This window comes from Gymnoscopelus braueri (genome assembly GCF_963280865.1).
Source record: "Gymnoscopelus braueri genome assembly, chromosome: 12".
Classification (NCBI taxonomy): Eukaryota; Metazoa; Chordata; class Actinopteri; order Myctophiformes; family Myctophidae; genus Gymnoscopelus; species Gymnoscopelus braueri.
The window spans coordinates 17,624,612-17,643,063 of NC_137614.1; the positions used below are offsets into that span (position 1 = coordinate 17,624,612).

The 18,452-nt window shown below is 39.2% G+C and overlaps 1 protein-coding gene across 1 annotated transcript; it reads right to left on the reverse strand.

Moving 5' to 3' along the window:
- Positions 1-4,522: 4,522 nt before the first annotated feature.
- Positions 4,523-15,104, reverse strand: LOC308097011 (uncharacterized protein). The gene is made up of 4 exons (XM_080444566.1): positions 14,865-15,104; positions 13,678-13,885; positions 6,206-6,367; positions 4,523-5,840 (listed from the first exon to the last, which is right to left on the reverse strand). Exons 1-4 carry the CDS (start codon positions 14,923-14,925, stop codon positions 5,708-5,710), a joined length of 564 nt encoding a protein of 187 aa, XP_080300692.1. The 5' UTR covers positions 14,926-15,104; the 3' UTR covers positions 4,523-5,707.
- Positions 15,105-18,452: the final 3,348 nt, after the last annotated feature.

Here is an 18,452-nt window from a genome sequence, read left to right on the forward strand (position 1 = left end):
CAATTGAAACACTTTAAAGCCATGATTTTTTTGCATAGTTACTGCACTTTGGCTGTGTAGGGCAGAATACACAATATCTATATCAAGGTATTTGGTCAGAAATATTGTGACATGACATGATTTGGTCCATATCGCATACATCATACACATAGCAAATTAACATGTAGGTATGACACAGCAATTCTGTCTCTTCTTCAATCGCCAATAACCTGCAAGGGTCGTCCACAGAGCACACAAAAGGCCATGAACATAATGAGCTTTCTGGTTGTGAACCTGAGAATAAACAACAAACCGTAAGCCCTAGTGGGGGACGTGAACCTACAGACTCATCAGCTGGGAGGTCCACGCAGATTTCTTTCCCAGGGCACACTGTGGGAATGGGGCCCTGTTTACTGAGCAACTTTATTGGTGCTTCAATTGAAAAAGTTCATACAGGGGCCCCGGGGAGCATTTAGCAGACTTAAGAGGACATTCCAAGATGATAGGTGGTATTAGTAGGGGTTTTTGAGTTTCATACTCTGTCCGAGGAAGTATATGCTATGTACTGTACTGTATGTAGGAGAGAGATCCAACTTAAACCTCGCTCAAGTCCTGATTGACAAAAGTGCATATTGTATATTTCGCATTAAGCTTCATCATTGTTGTTGATGAAATGTCTGTTATTTCTGTTAACATTGAATAGGAAAGGAAAGCGATGAAGGAAAACAAAGCAGAAAATGAATGGAGGATATGGTGAAACAATGATAACTTTAGAATGTAGAGTTTTGACTCACGGCAATTTATTGCGTTATAGTTCATAGTAAGGCATAAGAACATCAGCTGAGAACTGCAAATGCTTACAATCAGCCAAACTGACAAGGTCCAGTTTATTTAACTTCTCTCTGCTTTCAGACAGCTCTACAACTATATTAGACACATGCATATTTAAGCCCACCACATAAATAATAATTAAAATTGGGTGGCCAGAGGTAACCTTATTGTTAGAAGAAAACTAAATTAAGCATGTCACTCAAAGGTCACTAGTTTAAAACTAGAGAAAACCAGCAAGTGAATTTGAGATGTGCATGATATCACAGCTGTAAGGATAACTAATGCCACTCACTGCCCAATGTGCCAACCTTTTGCAAGGTATTGATGTGACAAACTGCTTAATTGCAGTAATTTTGTGGTTGAGTTTTATCTGCCAGTTCCCAAATGGCTTGACAGTATTACCCTAGGATGTTGCTGCAAATTACGTTTTATGAGTATAATGAGCGTTAAAATGAGGGTTAAACACAGCAGTTGACCATGTACACATTTAACCTTCAGCCAGATTCAGCAAGAAAGCCCCAGGCTACTCAGCTCTGCATTTTACTCGCGGAAATATACACATTCTGAAAATGTTTACATTCAAACGACATTACTGCAGGGATTTGGTCGGACTCAATGGTAGTTGCTAACGCTGTTGCTTTTGACCAGGAGGTTGTAAATTGTAAGCTCCTCAATTCTCATGACACAGAAGGATAGAATAATATACTGTATGTTTTTCCTATGTAAAGAGTATAGCCATGTTGAGCAGATTAACCACCAACTGTGCTCAGTGGGAGAATAAAAACTTCTGAAAGTCTGTCGAACATAAATAATAGTGTATGTTATGCATGCAGTCTTGAGTCTCTCAAGTGTACAGTATTTCTCTACTGTACACTTGAGCCATTTCCACAAACCATACACACTAGTGATGAGCGGGTCGACCCGTAACCCGCGGGACCCGCGGGTCAACCCGCGGCGCGGGTGGGTCGAGTCAGGATTTCAGAGGCAATTATGCGGGCTGAGGGTGAGCGGGTCAGCCGCTCTCCACGAAAAAAAAAAAAAAAAACCCTATTTTGACCAACATGCTTGTTTATTCAGCCCATGACAATGTTGTGCTACTGTAGACATTTAAAGGGACTTTGGGTACTTAAAAGAGCGCTATATAATATATATATATATTCCCACCGCGGGTCGCGGGGCGGGTTGAGCCATAGATTTATATATGGGTTCGCGGGGCGGGTTGAGGCGGGTCGCGTTCCGTCGCGGGTTGGGGCGGGGCGGGTCATGAAAAAACCCGACCCGCACATCACTAATACACACACACAGACCAAACAGATTTTTCACCAGTACTGTGGATGGGCTGTTCAGTAGCTCCATACGTATGTTTTAGTTTTGAGTAGATTTTGTCCATTTTCCATCTTCTCCATCTTAATCTATTGTAGGTTTTACACAGTACGTTTCATTCAACTAGAGGTTCGGGCCACTACGTGGCCTTCACACCTACGTCGCACCAGATGCGGAAATCACCCCTTCTTCCGGGTTGGAAATGTGATGGGCGAGGCCTATTTGGGGCTTCTGCGCACGCGTTTTGCGCACAGAGGTGCGCAGCCCCGTCCACAAGCTCGTGCGCAAGCTCGTGAGTCGAGCCCATTGGTCGAAACCGTTTTCGCTTGTTTATGTACAGTGGCCCCAGCTGCAGTACCTATGAATGGCCAAAATGTCCAATGCGCTTCAATGCAACCAATGGGTTCTGGGGGCTTGGGTATATGGGGTTTGTTTATTGTTTATGTCTGAGTTAGAGTGACGTGGCCGTGGTCCGCACGCCCTCCCATTCGCCAATTTTAATATAGGATAGCTCAATAGTGTCCTGGGCTGAATGATGGTCTAACTCTCAACTGATGGCTCATAAAACACATCATAAGAGCTTGTGCTCTTAATTATCAGCCAGGTGCTCAAACATTAACAAAATGCACAAACTTTTCATTCATACGAACATGTAAGTCTGCATGTATAATAGAGGACTCCTAATGTGCCGTAGTGTCTATGCCAGTGACAGTGTCCTACCTATTCTGAAGAAAACCTGGCGACTGGCAAGTCAGCATGTGCAGTGGTTGTATACAGGCATCAATTCAGCATGGTCCAAGTCTATTCCGTATTTGGGATTTCAATACTGGGTCTTATCAGTACACTTTCATCACACTTTACATGAACAAAACAAGAACATTATAATGAAAACATGTAAATCAAAGATTTACCACAGACATGGACGATTCTTGCCTCGGATACATTTGTCTGTGTACGGACACATTGATGACCCTTGTGTGAGGAGCATTCAGCATCACCTGGCCTTTAAACGCATCAGACTGCCCCCCATAGTATCCTATCTAACTGCGCTCTTGTCAAACACCCAAACCCTAACATTGATTGATTGATTGATTGCATTTTTCATCAACACAATATGCATCTGTACATTTGAGATACTGTATTAATACAGTATGAGTACTTTTGGCTTGGATATGAGTAAATTATAGGGGAACTTAAAGGGCAGATAGGATCCCTGTTCAAGAAATATACCTTAATCTCTACCTTTCATTTCATTGCTTATTTTGCTGCTGGCAATGATAGTGTACATTAGGTTAGCTAGGGAAAAACACCTTGTTCACAAGGACACTTGATATTAAACATCATGATCCAACATGAACAGAAACACTTTTTACGTTTCCAGGCCCGTCCACTGGGGGTCATCAAGGGGTCCGGGACTCCTAGGGGGTCCTCAGAGTTACTAAAGGAGGAATGCCAAATCTTTGTGTGAAAGGAACATAATTATTATTTAAATATCTGAAAATACACATTAACACAGCCTTGGAGGCCACCCATAGACACTTGAAAGTAACAGTAATACAGTACATGTAGTAACACTGGTATGGTCCTTTAAGTTAGGGGACACATCGGAGGTTATTGCTTCCCCACTTTTTGGTAACTTTTAATATTAGAGGTTGTCTGGGTCATTACACATCATCACGCCAAACACACAAGCAGGTGGTGACGTAACGTGTGGTGTAGTTCGTTTATAGCGTAAAGATTTTATTTGTTTTTTTTTACTTCTGGTGATTACATTTACTCTTCAATAATCATAACAGTGGTCTTCATTTGTGAAGATTATCTTGCTAAACAAAACCTGTAAGTATCATGAATTTGTATTTGCCACAGAGTTTATTTTCAGCAGTAATCAAAAATCCAATGCAAATATACGAACCAGGAAGATACAAATTTCCTCCTTCCGCCTACAAAAATAAATCATCCCTGGACCTCTCTATGAAGATGAAAAGACAACAAACTTTATTTGAAGTTGCACCTATGCTGCAACCTACATAAACCGTTGCCTATATAGATATGATTATTTGTTATATGTATGTAAAATGATGTGACGTTTAACACAGTTTCATCATCATATAAATTTGTACATTCACCCTGTATCATAATCATATGAGAGAGGGTGAAAAAAAGGGCTGTATAAGTCAAATGTGTTGAACCCGATAGGGAAGGATAGGTACTAATTAATTGATTATGAATACTGCAATTTGAACTGTACTACAGCATATAGTGAAATTAGCAGCTTTATTGGTTAAGATTGAAGGCTCTACATTGCATGAAATGTTAGCTACAGGTGTTAAAGGCCCTTGGAGGTGCAATTAAGGACAGCATGTCAGACCCCCCCCTCCCCCCTTCTCAATTTCCCCAACTTTCAATTAAAACTAGGCACGTACATAGACATACATACAGTATGTACAGTGTAATGTATATGTATTAGCTATACATAGTCTAGTAAAATGAGCTACTAATATATAAACTAATAGACAAGATGCACATCCGCAGACATTTTGAGCACTTTCAACATTGGAATGGTGCACAGAGAAAAACTTACAACAAACATGATTTCCAATTAGATCTTAATCTCAAATTTAACAAAGTGTAAAACAAAACTTTTTGGTTATGAGAACCAGTCAAGTTGAAAGAATATTTGTACATATTACAATAAAGGCAATATATAATTGATAGGTGTTATACATTTAAATTTAAGTTATTAAAGGATAGTTTTCATCATTTTTGGTCGATACTGTATACTGTGCTACTGTAGCCTATGTACAGCATTGAAACAAATCAGTTGGTGATGGCATAATACAGTACTTTTCACATTTTGTGAATACTCCTTTGAGGGTGAATACTTTTCATTCTCATATTTACCGTCCTGCTGTCACTCCATATTTGGGCAAATATGATGTCATCAGCATGACCCATAGGGAAGCCACGCTGTTATTAGACCCTGTCTTATTCTTTAGACCTTCTTTGACCATTGATGAGTACACAGCCTTGCATTTCATATACTCATACAGTATATCTACAGTGTCAGTTGTGTGGTTAGTCAGGGTGCCTGGTGGCTCAGCCAGTCGGTGGACAGACCATAGGCTCCCTGTGATTAGCTCCTGTTATGTCTTGTATGTCTCTCTGGCTCTATACACTATCCATAGCATGACATGCCAAAAAAAAGGTTTATGACTGGAAGGATACGTCATGTGCAAACGGCAAAATCATATTATACAGTACACACACACACTCGCACATGCACTCACACAGTATATATACCTCTGATAAAACGTCTATCCCCACTGCCCCAATCAAAGATGTCAGTGAAGATAGGAAAAATATACAAAATGTCTTTTACAATTTGAGGAAATAATTCTTGAAATCTTTAAGGCACAGCAAAAATGGGTAAAAACGTGATGGGGCAGAATGCTTTCCAGAGGGCGAGTAAGTCATTTCACAAAGTCAAGGATAAATAATCCAGTTCATGGAACCAAGCCTGGTGAGCGCAGAAAAGATGTTCCAAGAATTATGATACCATGGAATGACTGTATTGTCACACTCCCATGTTTCTTTCTCTTGTGTGTACACCATCCATTGTGTGTACCTGTGGTACACCATCCCCCATCCCCCTCCGCCATCCGAGAAGGCCCCCTGGGTTTGTCCTCCTTGGCACGGTCCACAGAGGCCTGGGCAAAGAGATTATAGAGAGATTTGGAATTTCTGCACACTACTCAGTGTGTGCAGTACAGTACAGTACATTGAAAATGCTATGATAGGCTCTGTGCATAACTGTAGTCACAGGTTTGCAGAAGGTGGCATACGTGTTTCCTGTTCTGTTTCCTATAGCTTAGTTTGATTGGATAAGCAGCCGATTTGAACCAGAGCCAATCAAACAAAGCTATGGGAAAATTAACCAAACAGGTATGCCACCTTCTGGAAACCTTGGACTACAGTTAGGCACAGAGCGTATTAGTAGTCTTCCCAGAATGAGACGGAGGTAGCTGAGAGAATTTCACTGCAGTGATTGAACTGGTGTGCAGGGTTGGCTTACCTTGACTGACAGAAATCATGGCACTTAGAGTCTCCAACAAGCGCAGCACAAGTGCAGCGATGAGTTGGATTTGCCCCCTCAACTTCAAGGGGCATCCCTCCAGCAGCGCGCCTGGTTCGCTGATGTCCACCATAGCTGGACATTCCATAGGGAACTATGTGTCTAGAAGGTGGAACAGAAGTCTATCAAAACCCAGTTTCCAGTGCTATAACATGAAAGCAATTGTCCGAAAGGAGGCCCACTTGAAAACAGATGAATCAATCACAGAGTGGGCTTCACATAATGACGTTGCTTTAAACCCACATCACAGTTATCTCTATTAGTGCACTGATTCTCAAAGTGATGTGCGGGGACCCCCAAGGGGTGTCAGGGGGTCTGCAGCAAATTGAGTAACAGTTTAAACCTTTAAGCACCATTTTATTTTTCAGCTATTTGAAAATAGCCGATCTAGCTCACAACGCATTGCATCATGACGTGTTGTTGTGAGTTTGCAGATTATCTATTTAAAAAAGAAGAAGAAAAAAAAGAAGAATCATGACAAAATAATGTTCTCTTAGGGCGCGCTCCCACCAAGAGTTGGCTGGCCGCTGTTTGCAGAATCTGCCAATGCATTGTCAATGCAAATGCGTTGATTCACGCAAGAGCAGATTTTTTCGCTAGTCGCGCAGACCTTGCGTTTATCTGCTCTCCGCGACTAAGCATAAAACTGCTGGAGGCAGGCGCTGATTTTCTCCCTCTGTCCAATCGGGTGAGTCGAAGGCGGACCGTCTCAAGACTCAGGAAGCAACATGGTGCTCAAGGCAGCAGGCTGTGCGGGCTACGGGGACGGTCCTGAAAGTGAGTGACAGGCGCGTCACTCCCGTTTTTTAGAATCCGCTGGCTGCAAAAAACTGTGGCCGCGCACAACCTGCGTTTAACAGCGGCCAGCCAACTCTTGGTGGGAGCGCGCCCTTATGGGGGTCCCTGGCTTTCCTTTCAAATTATATCAAATGGGAATATATATGAATTTGGAGGTCCTTCCTTGACATGAAAATCTTTGGGAACCACTGTGTGAGGTACATCTAATGATCTCTCAGTTCTCCTATTCCATACTGTATAGAAGAGGAGATTTTGGGACCAGTAACATCTGTTACTGGTTCAGATTTCAAAAGCATGAGTGTGTAGTTTGATTTGTATCCAACATATGAATGAAAGCAGAACAGTAGCCTTCATGTTGCATAGCTCATGCACCATATATACACAAACATACACAAAAATCAGAGTAAGATTTTGTTGAGTTGCATTTAAAGGCACACCTACAAATACTGTACTTGCAATTTCTTAAAGGGGTATTTATTTCACTTTAAAACACTTCTGCAACACTGGCACACAACTAAGTGTAAAACAGGCTTAAAGTAAACCGTTTTCTCACATTTTGTCTACTTTCTTCCATGCCAGTTTTTTTTTTTTTTACTAACTGTTGGTTAAGTTACACAACAAGACCTGTAACTTTCTAGCAAGTAATTTGTTATGACAATTTGTTATTGGATTATGAATTATGTTGAAATGTTTGTGTTTTCTATTTTTCTGTATTTTCAGTTTTACAAATTCACAGTGACCACCAGTAAAGAGCTTAAACGAAGCCACTGTCTAAGGAGCTTTATTGGGAGCACTTGGCAGCTGTCTGCCAAGCCATAAATGTTTGTGCAAGCAGAATTAATTGAATGTAACTATAGCTACAACATGTGCTCATTTTGCTAAATTGTGATGCATAAGAATATGTTATTGGATTATGTATTATGTTGAAATGTTTGTGTTTTCTATTTTTCTGTATTTTCAGTTTTACAAATTAACAGTGACCACCAGTAAAGAGCATTGCATTCACCAAAAAAGAAAATTAAATTTACAACATATTACTCACACAAACATTTTCAGATTGAAAGCTTTATCTCTCACATATAAACAGTACAGTAAGCCAAAACAATGTCTGAAGCAAATGGACCAATACTTTTTTGGCTGCTTTTAAGTGCTGCTTGTTTTACACTGGAATGCTTTCAGTTGCATACAGAGGCAAGGTGACCCAAATAATTTCATCAGCTTGTGTTGTCAATCCTAGGAAAGGACATCCTAGGAATTTACACAGAAATAATATCCCCTTAGAACGGTAGCTTAAAACAGTGTAGCCTGATTATTTCATTTGTTTTTTTGTTTTTTAATACATTTAGAAAAGATATTGGGGTAGAAAATATGTGTAACTAAACTTAAGAAGGCTTTAGCAGTGGATCTGTGTTTATATCTATGACCACCATGGAATGTAACATTCTTGTAGCTTGATATGGATTTAATTGAAAATTACACTGTGAATCTAATTCCATCTGGGGAAAGAAAATTGCATTGAGAAAAGGCAACATGTGCAAGTTTTGTACCATGGTGCACATGAAACCTGCAGTCAGTGTTATTGCCAAAGAACCCAAATGAGGACTGCATCGTTTTAAGGTTCACTGCCAATCCCAGGGAATCATTTTGGTTAAAGTTGTCTTTTTTCCAGTTTTCTAGCTGCTGTACACTTGGCAATGAATTCTTAAATTTGAGGTTGAACCACAACCCCAAAGTTACGAAAAGTGTGACCGTATACTATAAACAGCATGCAGTCTTGAGTTGTTGAACCAGACTGCTTCACAGTTGTGCGAGCTGACAGGGACATAAACAAAGTGGTAAAACGAAGGGTGGAGGACTTGCTGGACCTATTTAACTCCAGAAGGTGTACCACTGTCGCTTAAGGACCGTATTCCCCAGCCTGTATTACTTACATGAGAATTCCCTCATGCCATTACAGTTTGGATCCTGCCCGGTGCTATGGCGGAGCACATAGAAAAAGTGCTCCTCGGAGCACATAGAAAAAGGTCTCCGCCAGGTCAGGTAGGTTAGTGTGGGCCAGCAATGTTCTGAATTCGCCAATCAGGATGGAATGTGAAAAATCGGACGGATCCGTCTTGAACACTTGACTAAAGAGATAATGTGTACCGGTTTGCGTGATAAAATAAAATAATAGTTTTGTAAATATCGATATATCGATATTGAAAAATCTGAAAGACAGGTTTCGTTTAATGTCTATAGAGATACTGTGTACCGATTTGCGTGACGTTTGGCCAAATTCAGTAGGAGTACTGTAAAAAAAAAGCGGCCTCCTGGTGGCGCTATGACAGGCCCATGTGAAAATTTTGGGGCAGAGGTTCTGAATTGGCATCCAGGGAGTGTGTGTGCACAGTTTCGCTGTGATCAAGCCAACAGTGCCGGAGATTAGCTGATCACAGACGGACGGACACACACACACAGACGGACGGACGGACAGACAGGGTGCAAAACATACTCTCTCGCCATGCCTTTCGGCCTGGCAGAGACAACAATGAGGTGTGTGTGTGCTCGCATGTGCATACGTGTGAGCATGGGGAAGTGAGAGTATAACCACAATGAGATGTGTGTGTGCTTGCATGTGCTCGTATGGGGAAATGACAGTATAACAACAACAATTATGTGTGTGTGCTGGCGTGTGCGTGAGAGTGCGTGTGCGCATGTGCATTCATATCTGTAACTGAATCTAATTTGTCTCCTGCCAAGCAAAACCACAGCCGGAAAGATATCAACTTCTCTATGGCACTATATCAATTTATCTTGGCTTAGTTAACAACAAATAACTGATTGTGTAAATATTATTCTTTAACAACTTGGATTGGTTTATTTAGTCTCTTTTCATTTGGGACGAAAAAAATAGTCTTGGACTAATATGTGATGTGATTAAGATTGAATCCTTAGCTGTGGCTTGGCAATCATTATTTGTAGGCCTAATGCCCACAGGTGAGGATGAACTGCAAATGCCTATCTGATAATTACTTTTTCCATTAACTCCATGAGTCTCCTCTCAAACTAAATTATCTGGACTGGAAATGAGTGACTGCATAAAGACAGCATAATTATGCTGCTCATGGCCAGTGAAAAATTATGCAACGTTTGAAAAGAAGGAGCTGTATTTCAAGATGGTCAGACGGTCGAATGTACTGTATGATAAGGAAAATATTTGACAGTTCTGATCAATTGTACGTTTTGACAGTTCTGATCAATTGTAAGTTCTTGAGTCTAGAATGTAAATATGAAGGCTGTGAAGTTCTGTCAAGAAATATTGTCTCTTCTTTGTAGAGTGGATAGCTATGTAGCCATTTCAAAAACCTTTAAGACAGATCTGGTGTACTACTCAGCCAGAGTGGTCAGAATTGAATTGTCTACTTTCTGAGGGCTACACTTGTAAATGGATAGAACTTCCTCTAGCAAACTGAATTTACAAACAGTTTGTTAAAGTCGCCCTCCAAGTGCCGGTTTGGTGCCAGTTGCTCTTGCACAATAGCACTTGGAACACAAATCTACAACCATACATTCTCAACCAGCATAGCGAGATTTTTTTTTTTTTTGCAGCTCAGCTTAAACTTTGGTTGTCGTGATTATGACAAGGGTTTCAAGTTGGCATGAAACAATTGTTGACTAAATACAAGCATGAAATGGGATAAGTGTGCTTGTAATCCTATAGACAAGGACGATACTCCGGAGGGGAATGAAGGGTCACACAAACATACACCTCGAAGCAGTTTCTTATAACCACAGTTTGTGCTGAACATGAGTAGCAACTCCTCTCGCTGAAAATAACAGATTTTTTACTGAAATAATTAATTACATACGGTATACTGGTAAATCAGGCAGGTAGGCCACAATTAATGACAGTAGCAGTACAACAAAATCATTTGTCAGTCCAATTTTGTAGGCTGGGAAGAAAAGGTTTATAAAAAAAGGGAAAGTTCTGATAAAACAAGCACCCTGGGAGCAATGAAAAGACCTTTACTGTGAATGTCTGGTCAACTGCACTGTGAAAGCATGGCAAGCTTATTTGTAAAGGACATTTCATAATATAAAAACAAATCAAAGTGCTTTACATAAGGCATAGCAAAGCAGGTATAGGCATAAAGGGCATTTCAAGATAAACAAATAATAAAATGAACCGGAAGGGGGTGCTCCGCGGAGCACATATCTACAGTATGCCAGACTGGGTGACCTACCCATGCAGGGCTGTCTAAATCGTGGGTTGCAGCTGTCACCATTATACAGTAATAGGCACCAACCTTTAATATATAGTGCACTCCGAAACCCATGTTAATATAGGAACAAACTTCTATGAGTAAAACCAATGGCCAGAAATAGAGTCCAAGAGGGAAACAGGCACAATCCCAACAAAGATTCCACAGGTGCTGAACAAAAATACATACAATGGAGAAGAAGGGAAGTCCGCACACCAATGGCCAAACATATGGTTTGCTTTACACCAACTCATCTAGACTACAGAGCCAAGGCACGAACCTGTCACCATTATTCAGTATACAGTAGGCACCAATCTCTATAATACTAGAGTGCACTCAAACCATGTTAAGTAGGATCAAAGCCTGAAGATAACGAATTGGTAGCCTCCCGTCATGTTGTTCTGTCACATCTGTATACTATTACCAATCTCTGATAGACCTGGGGAGTTCTCTCTGAACTCTGTCCATCAAACCTCATAGCCTCTTTACATCACGGTAGTGGTATTTCAGCTTACTTGGATTTGATACGGTAGACCTTGCCAGGCCCTTTGACAAGGCAGTAGAAGGCAACTCAGCAACTTTCATACTGTATGTCCACCAAACGCATATATCTCTTCTCCAATATACAAAAGGAATATGACTTTAAAATGTAAGGTCTCCTCGCTTTAAGTATGATTAAGTTGGGTCCAGGCTTTTGAGATGCATGTGTTTTGTTCTCTGATCATTGAAAACATCTGTGTTTGTCATGTTATATTGTACTCATGGGAGCATATTGTCTCTGGTATGTGAATAGATTACAGAAGTCCCACATTACAGCTATTTACAGTTGACTGGACTACCACTGAATGTTTGCACCATGCCCAGGACAAACTGTTGGAAGCAGTGAAGGTTTGTTATACATTTTGAGTGTAAGAGGTGACAAGGAATTGTGCAATAAGTGATTAAATGACATTAGAAGTTTGGGTCAAAAAATAAAAGGTTTGGTCGATCTGTATTGTTCAGGACAATTTTCTATGCTGTATACCAGGACAAATATAGGATAGGTTAAATAATTCTACATAATTTATTTGCAGCTGAAAATTAGGCCAATATAAACAAAATAGCTATAAGGTAATAGAGTAGAGAGCCTATGAGTCACAGAGCCTGTATGAACAGGCAGTCATGAAACAAGCAACACAGATAATTGCAGACTCTCAACATCCTCTCTGAATATGAACCTCTGCCATCAGGAAGAAGACTCATTGTGCTGACGTGCAAATCAAAGTGCTATGGCTTGATCTAGCCGCCATCCAGCTGCTGACATTAAAATGTAGAGTAATAGGAAAATCTGCAATAAATAAGCACTTGTCACGTTGGCACTTTAAGCTCCTTTTAAGCCATCATGCTGTTAATGTTAAATGTATAGCCTAGTCAGATGTATTCTATGTTTAAGATGATTGTATGTAAAGCAACTGTCTAGCAACTTTTTGGTCTACAGTATGTGGGTGATGATGAAACAGGAGGACTAATGCGGAGTACAGAGCATATGATTTAGGCTTGGTTTTAAGTTCCCTCCCTGCATCAGCACCATGGACAGTGACTAGTAGCCTAATTTTGATGGGTTTGAAACCAAAAAACAACTGATAATACACTGATAATACACATCAAAGGCCACAGAGCAGCAGATGGAGGGAAGTAGACAGGACAGAGAATGGAGAAGGATGGAGTAATGGTGTGAAGAGAGAGAGAGGGGGGGGGCATACATACATAACTAACAGTGGTGGAAAAAGTACTACATTTTTTTACTTAAGTAAAAGTATCAATACTGCAATGTAGGGATACTTTTTTTTTGTACAAGTAAAAGTCCGGAATTAAAAATGTATTTGAATAAAAGTACGAAAGTATTGGTAAAATGTTTTAACTTAAGTACCAAAAGTAGAAAGTACTCATTATGCAGAATGTCCCGTTTCACAAGTTTTCATATAAAATGTATAAATGTATAAAACTTTTGAAAATAGCAGATCTACAAGCTCACAATGCCTCGCATTGCAACGTATTGTGAGTTTGTAGATCGGCTATTTTCAAATGGCCGAAAGTATAGGGCTGAAGTCGTGGTTAATGTATTTTGTCTATGATTATTTTTGTTTTGTAATAATAATCCAAATCTACAAAGTAGCAAGTAACTAAAGTTTTCTAATTATTGTAGTGGAGTAAAAGTACAATATTTGCCTCTGAGATGTAGTGGAGTAAAAGTAAAAGTATAACAAATTGGAAATACTCCAGTAAAGTAAAAGTAGGCTACCTCAAAATTGTAAATAAGTAGAGTACTTAAGTAAATGTACTTAGTTACTTTCCACCACTGCATACATAACCAGGCTAGTGTAGCCTACTTACTCAGGTGTGTTGATCCAGATGATATCTAAGTGACAGTAGTAGACACACTCCTTGTCTCTGTAGGAATAACATGTGCAGCGCTTGGATCTTGACTTGGTCCCAGACCCAGACACATGGTTAGACTCCCTCTTCAGAGAGACTTGATCACCCCTGGCTGCGTCGGCTTCGGCTCTGATCAAGACACCCGCACCCGAGGCCAAGATGATACCTTGTATAAAAATATTAAAATGCCGTTTCACGTCATATTAGGAATATACAACATGCAAATAATATACAATTATACATATTCAGAAGGCTACTACTTTGTCGCGCTCTAGTCTAGCCTATGCTATGTCACCAGCAGTGGTGTAAAGTAACTAAGTAGCCTACATTTACTCAAAATTGTGTGTGTTTTTTTTTTTTTTTTACTTTACTTGGGTATATCCAATTTTCAGTAGGCTACTTTTACTTCCACTCATACATCTCAGAGGCAAATATTGTACTTTTACTCCAATTATTTGAAAACTTTAGTTGCTAGATACTTTAGATTTTTTTTTATTTATTACAAAACATACATTACCCACTTCCGACCGAAATACATTTCGGCCATTTGAAAATAGCCGATCTACAAGCTCACAATGCATGTATATATCTGCTTTTTTCAAATGATTATTAGACATTTTATACATTTGAAATGGGACATACTGCATAATGAGCACATTTACTTTTGTAGGCTACTTTAAGTATATTTTGATAACAAAACGTTTGTACTTTTACTCAAGCAAATGTTGAATTCCGGACTTTTACTTGTAACAGAGTAGATTTCTACATTTCAGAATTCATACTTTTACTTAAGTAAAACATTTGAGTAATTGTTCCACCACTGCATAATAGTAGCTATAGCCTTAGCCTATCTACCAGCAATGTAGCCTAATATCAGCCATTCCAGGGCTAAACTCTGACCAGAACTCGTAATAGGCTGCTAAACAGTTTTGTAGCTAATCACTGCCTCAGGTCAACATAATATGGTTGATTCAAATGGTAACATTTAAACTGATTTTAATTGTTCTTATGTTTTTATTTCCCACAGTGTGGCTGATATCGGCATCATTAATTGTAAAGGGTAAAGGGTCATGACCCTCAGTGATTTCTCCGAGGATCTCAAATAAAAGTTGAATGAATGACATTATGCTGCAGGCTATACTTACCCTGCAAAATGATCAGTGCCAGACCCGTGGAAAGCATGCTCGTGTCGATGATCCTTGCCATGTTATAATCCCCAAATCAGTCGTTATAAAAAGATGTAGCACACATGTTTAAATTAATCTCCAATGATGTATAATCCATAGCCTACACGATTGTGGAGGAATGTGTTGCAATCATCTCCAACAATCCAGACATAGCTTATAACAGCTCCTCGAGTGACAGATTCTCAACTGTCCCTTTCATATTTGGTGAACAAACTCGCTATGCAGTTAAAAGGTGCCGAATGATGTTCAGCCAAACTCACTCCGTCCGCCTCCAAAAAGCACACCTCCTTCAATGGTGACATGATGCTACGCCCTCTCTCTGGCAGACACAGAAAAAGTACTATTTGGGTCAGTGGTGTAAAGTAATTAAGTACATTTACTCAAGTAGCCTACTATACTTTTTTTGAGGTATTTTTTATTTTACTGGAGTATTTCAAAATTTCTATACTTTTACTTCATCTAGCTACCAGTTACTTTGTAGATTTTTTTTATTATTATTACAAAACGTACATTAACCACTTCAGCCTATACATTTTGGACATTTGAAAATAGACGATCTACAAGCTCACAATGCGTCTCGATGCAACGCTTTGTGAGCTTGTAGATTTGCTTTTTTCAAAAGATTTGATATATTTGAAAACTTGTGAAATGGGGCATTCTGCATAATGAGTACTTTTACTTTTGGTAGCCTACTTTAAGTTGGCTACATTTTGATACCTATACTTTTAATCAAGTAATTTTGAATTACGGACTATTTTACCTTGCAGCATTGATACTTTTACTTAAGTAAAACATTTGAGTACTTTTTCCACCACTGTAGGCTATTTGGTCCACAGTAGGCTACCTGTAGGCTTTTAATTGTATGAATCCTTTAACCAAGGGGCACCTGATACACAGTTAAAGGTAGTGTAAGTGATATTTTATGGTTTAAACAAAACGTTTTTGTGAAAAAATTAAAGCTGTATTCAATAATCATTGAATGTGCAATAACAGGGGTCTCCCCATCTCTCCAGCTCTTTTATACAAACCTAAAATACATTTTCAGGTGGGTTATCAATTTCATCCAATCAGAAGAGAGTAGGGCCTACCCATTTATCAGTTTACATATTATAGTGTTCCAGTATAAAAAAAATGCACCTTTAAGATTTGAGTGAGATCACCACATGCATATAACATCTACTGTCCAATGGATGCTCTGTGGATGAGCGGCTTTCTAACTAAGTAGTTCTCATAGAAATCCAAGGCACCCCAAAATGATAGCCTATTTAAAAAATCTGAAATTGACATGGCTTAATATGTTAAAACACCCTCAACATGTTTAAGCCCCATGGCTTTCATTGGGGGATACAAAGGCAAGGTTACAAGGCTTATAGCACTTCTAGACAATGACAGTGATTGCTGTAATGACCATAGACTGGGTAATGACATGATAAAAGTAGGTCAAGCATGACCCAACAAACACTCCTAGTCATACCGGTGTTTATTGCTGATTACTCCTCCAGGTTGAGGAGTAATTGCTGACAATTTTATCAGGTCACACAATGGATAAAAAAAATGCACCAAAAAGAATGACTAAATTGGCCTGCCCTTCCAAAACTAACAGGAGAGTGAGGGGGCTGTCAATCAGATCTAGTTTGAGGACACCCACACAGCTCTGAGAAGAGCTATCTATCTATTTATCTATCCACCCATTGAGCAAGATAAGCTCCATCGTTTGTCCTTTTAAACTAAGTCAATCCTATATCTTTGTTGACATGCATACACAAAAAAATATATATATTGATTTCATGATTTTTCCCTGATAAAGAAGAAGAAAAGAAATATGGTCTATATAAACCCCACTCCATGTTATCCTGTCCAGATAGGCAGTTGTTGCTGCATGCATTTCTGTTTGAAAGAGCCCCCTCTATTGGTGATAAACTGGTTACAGTTACCTCCACAGTCAGGGAGAAAGAAAACTAATAGACTAAACAAACTAACAGACTGATAACGTGAATTCACTCTCATGTTCCTCCCCGGTATCATATACCGATACCGGGGAGGAACGTGAGAATGAATCCACGTTATCAGTCTGGTCAATGCCAGGCTAAAAGAAAACTACATGCATGCATGGAATTAAAAAGTGGTGGTACCTGCTTCCATTGTTATTAAGACTAACAAACAAAGTATTTTCATGATGCCCACAACCTAGACAAAGTCTATGACATGGGCCTTGGCCTTGCATATTCTACAAAATTAAGTAAAATGTCTGGACCGACCATACAGTGTGCGTGTGTTGGTTTTCAGCTTTTATCTGAATAACTTTGTACAATCTAATAAATTGATCAATTCAAATAAAGTAGGCTAGGCTAAGTTGAATGTAAGTAAAGTTAAATGAAACTAAATTCAAACAATTTAGGTAAAATAGATGTTTGTGCATTTCTGTGAAGAATGACAGGAGAAGTGTGTCATTGGTCATACCTACAGTACAGTAGTGATTATATGTACCCAAAAACTGACATACAGTGTGCTGAGAATCTTTGGAATAATTCCAGGTGAAGTACAAGATAAGCCAGCACTCATAGGGTTTTTGATTAGTTCAAGATTAGGTCATAACGTTCGTGAATCTACTGAATGCAACCATTCAAAATTAACCTATACAGAGATACCCTGGCATAAATCCTAGTGAAGTACTACATAAGTAAGCACTTTTGTCACCAGGCAGATTGTGAGTGCTGATTTATCTTGCAATTTGCTGATCTTGTTGGTTTGGCTTGCATTACTCTAAAAGTACATCCACTCCCTAAAGGTAATGGAGCCCTATGTCTGCATAACTACGAAGGTTATGACCTGGCACATGTTTGTTCCTCAGTGCTCCATGTCCATTTTGGACACTGCCAATGTGAAAACAAAAAGTGCCCCTCAGGTATGATAATATTTCTTTACTTACTTACTTGGATACTTGGAAACTCAGAAAGCTTTGTAGTGCTTAAAAACAGCCTTACGTTTTGGTAAAAGACAACATAACACTCATAACTATTATTTTACTGTTTTTTTTTATTTTTTAAACAATGTCTTTATAGGCATTTTCAATTATATAACACATAACAATATGTCTCTTGTGTTCATAAAATGTCTATAAATAATCAAACAAAACAGCAGATAGACATCACATAGAAACACACACACACATACACAATAACAATATGAAAAGAAATGGGGGGGGGAAAAAAGGTTAAAAAAAATACAAAAAGAAAACAGACATGGTCATATTTTTTCTTCCCACATTACAAAGTAGCAGAACTATCTATTAATACAGCCTTCCATAAAATGCATGAACTGTCCCAATGTATTTGTCACATTGATAATTTTTTGGGGCGGTAGTGTATTTGATGTTTTTGTGATTTCTTTTTCTTTTTTTGTGGTATCTACTCTGGGACAACAGATGCAAATTAGATACTAGCTAACTTGTGTAAGTACTTTTAATTGGAAGCCAAATAACTTTGGAAGCCAATCATAGCCAAATTCCTGTCATTGTGTCAGTGTTTTTTCACTTGACATCTGTTT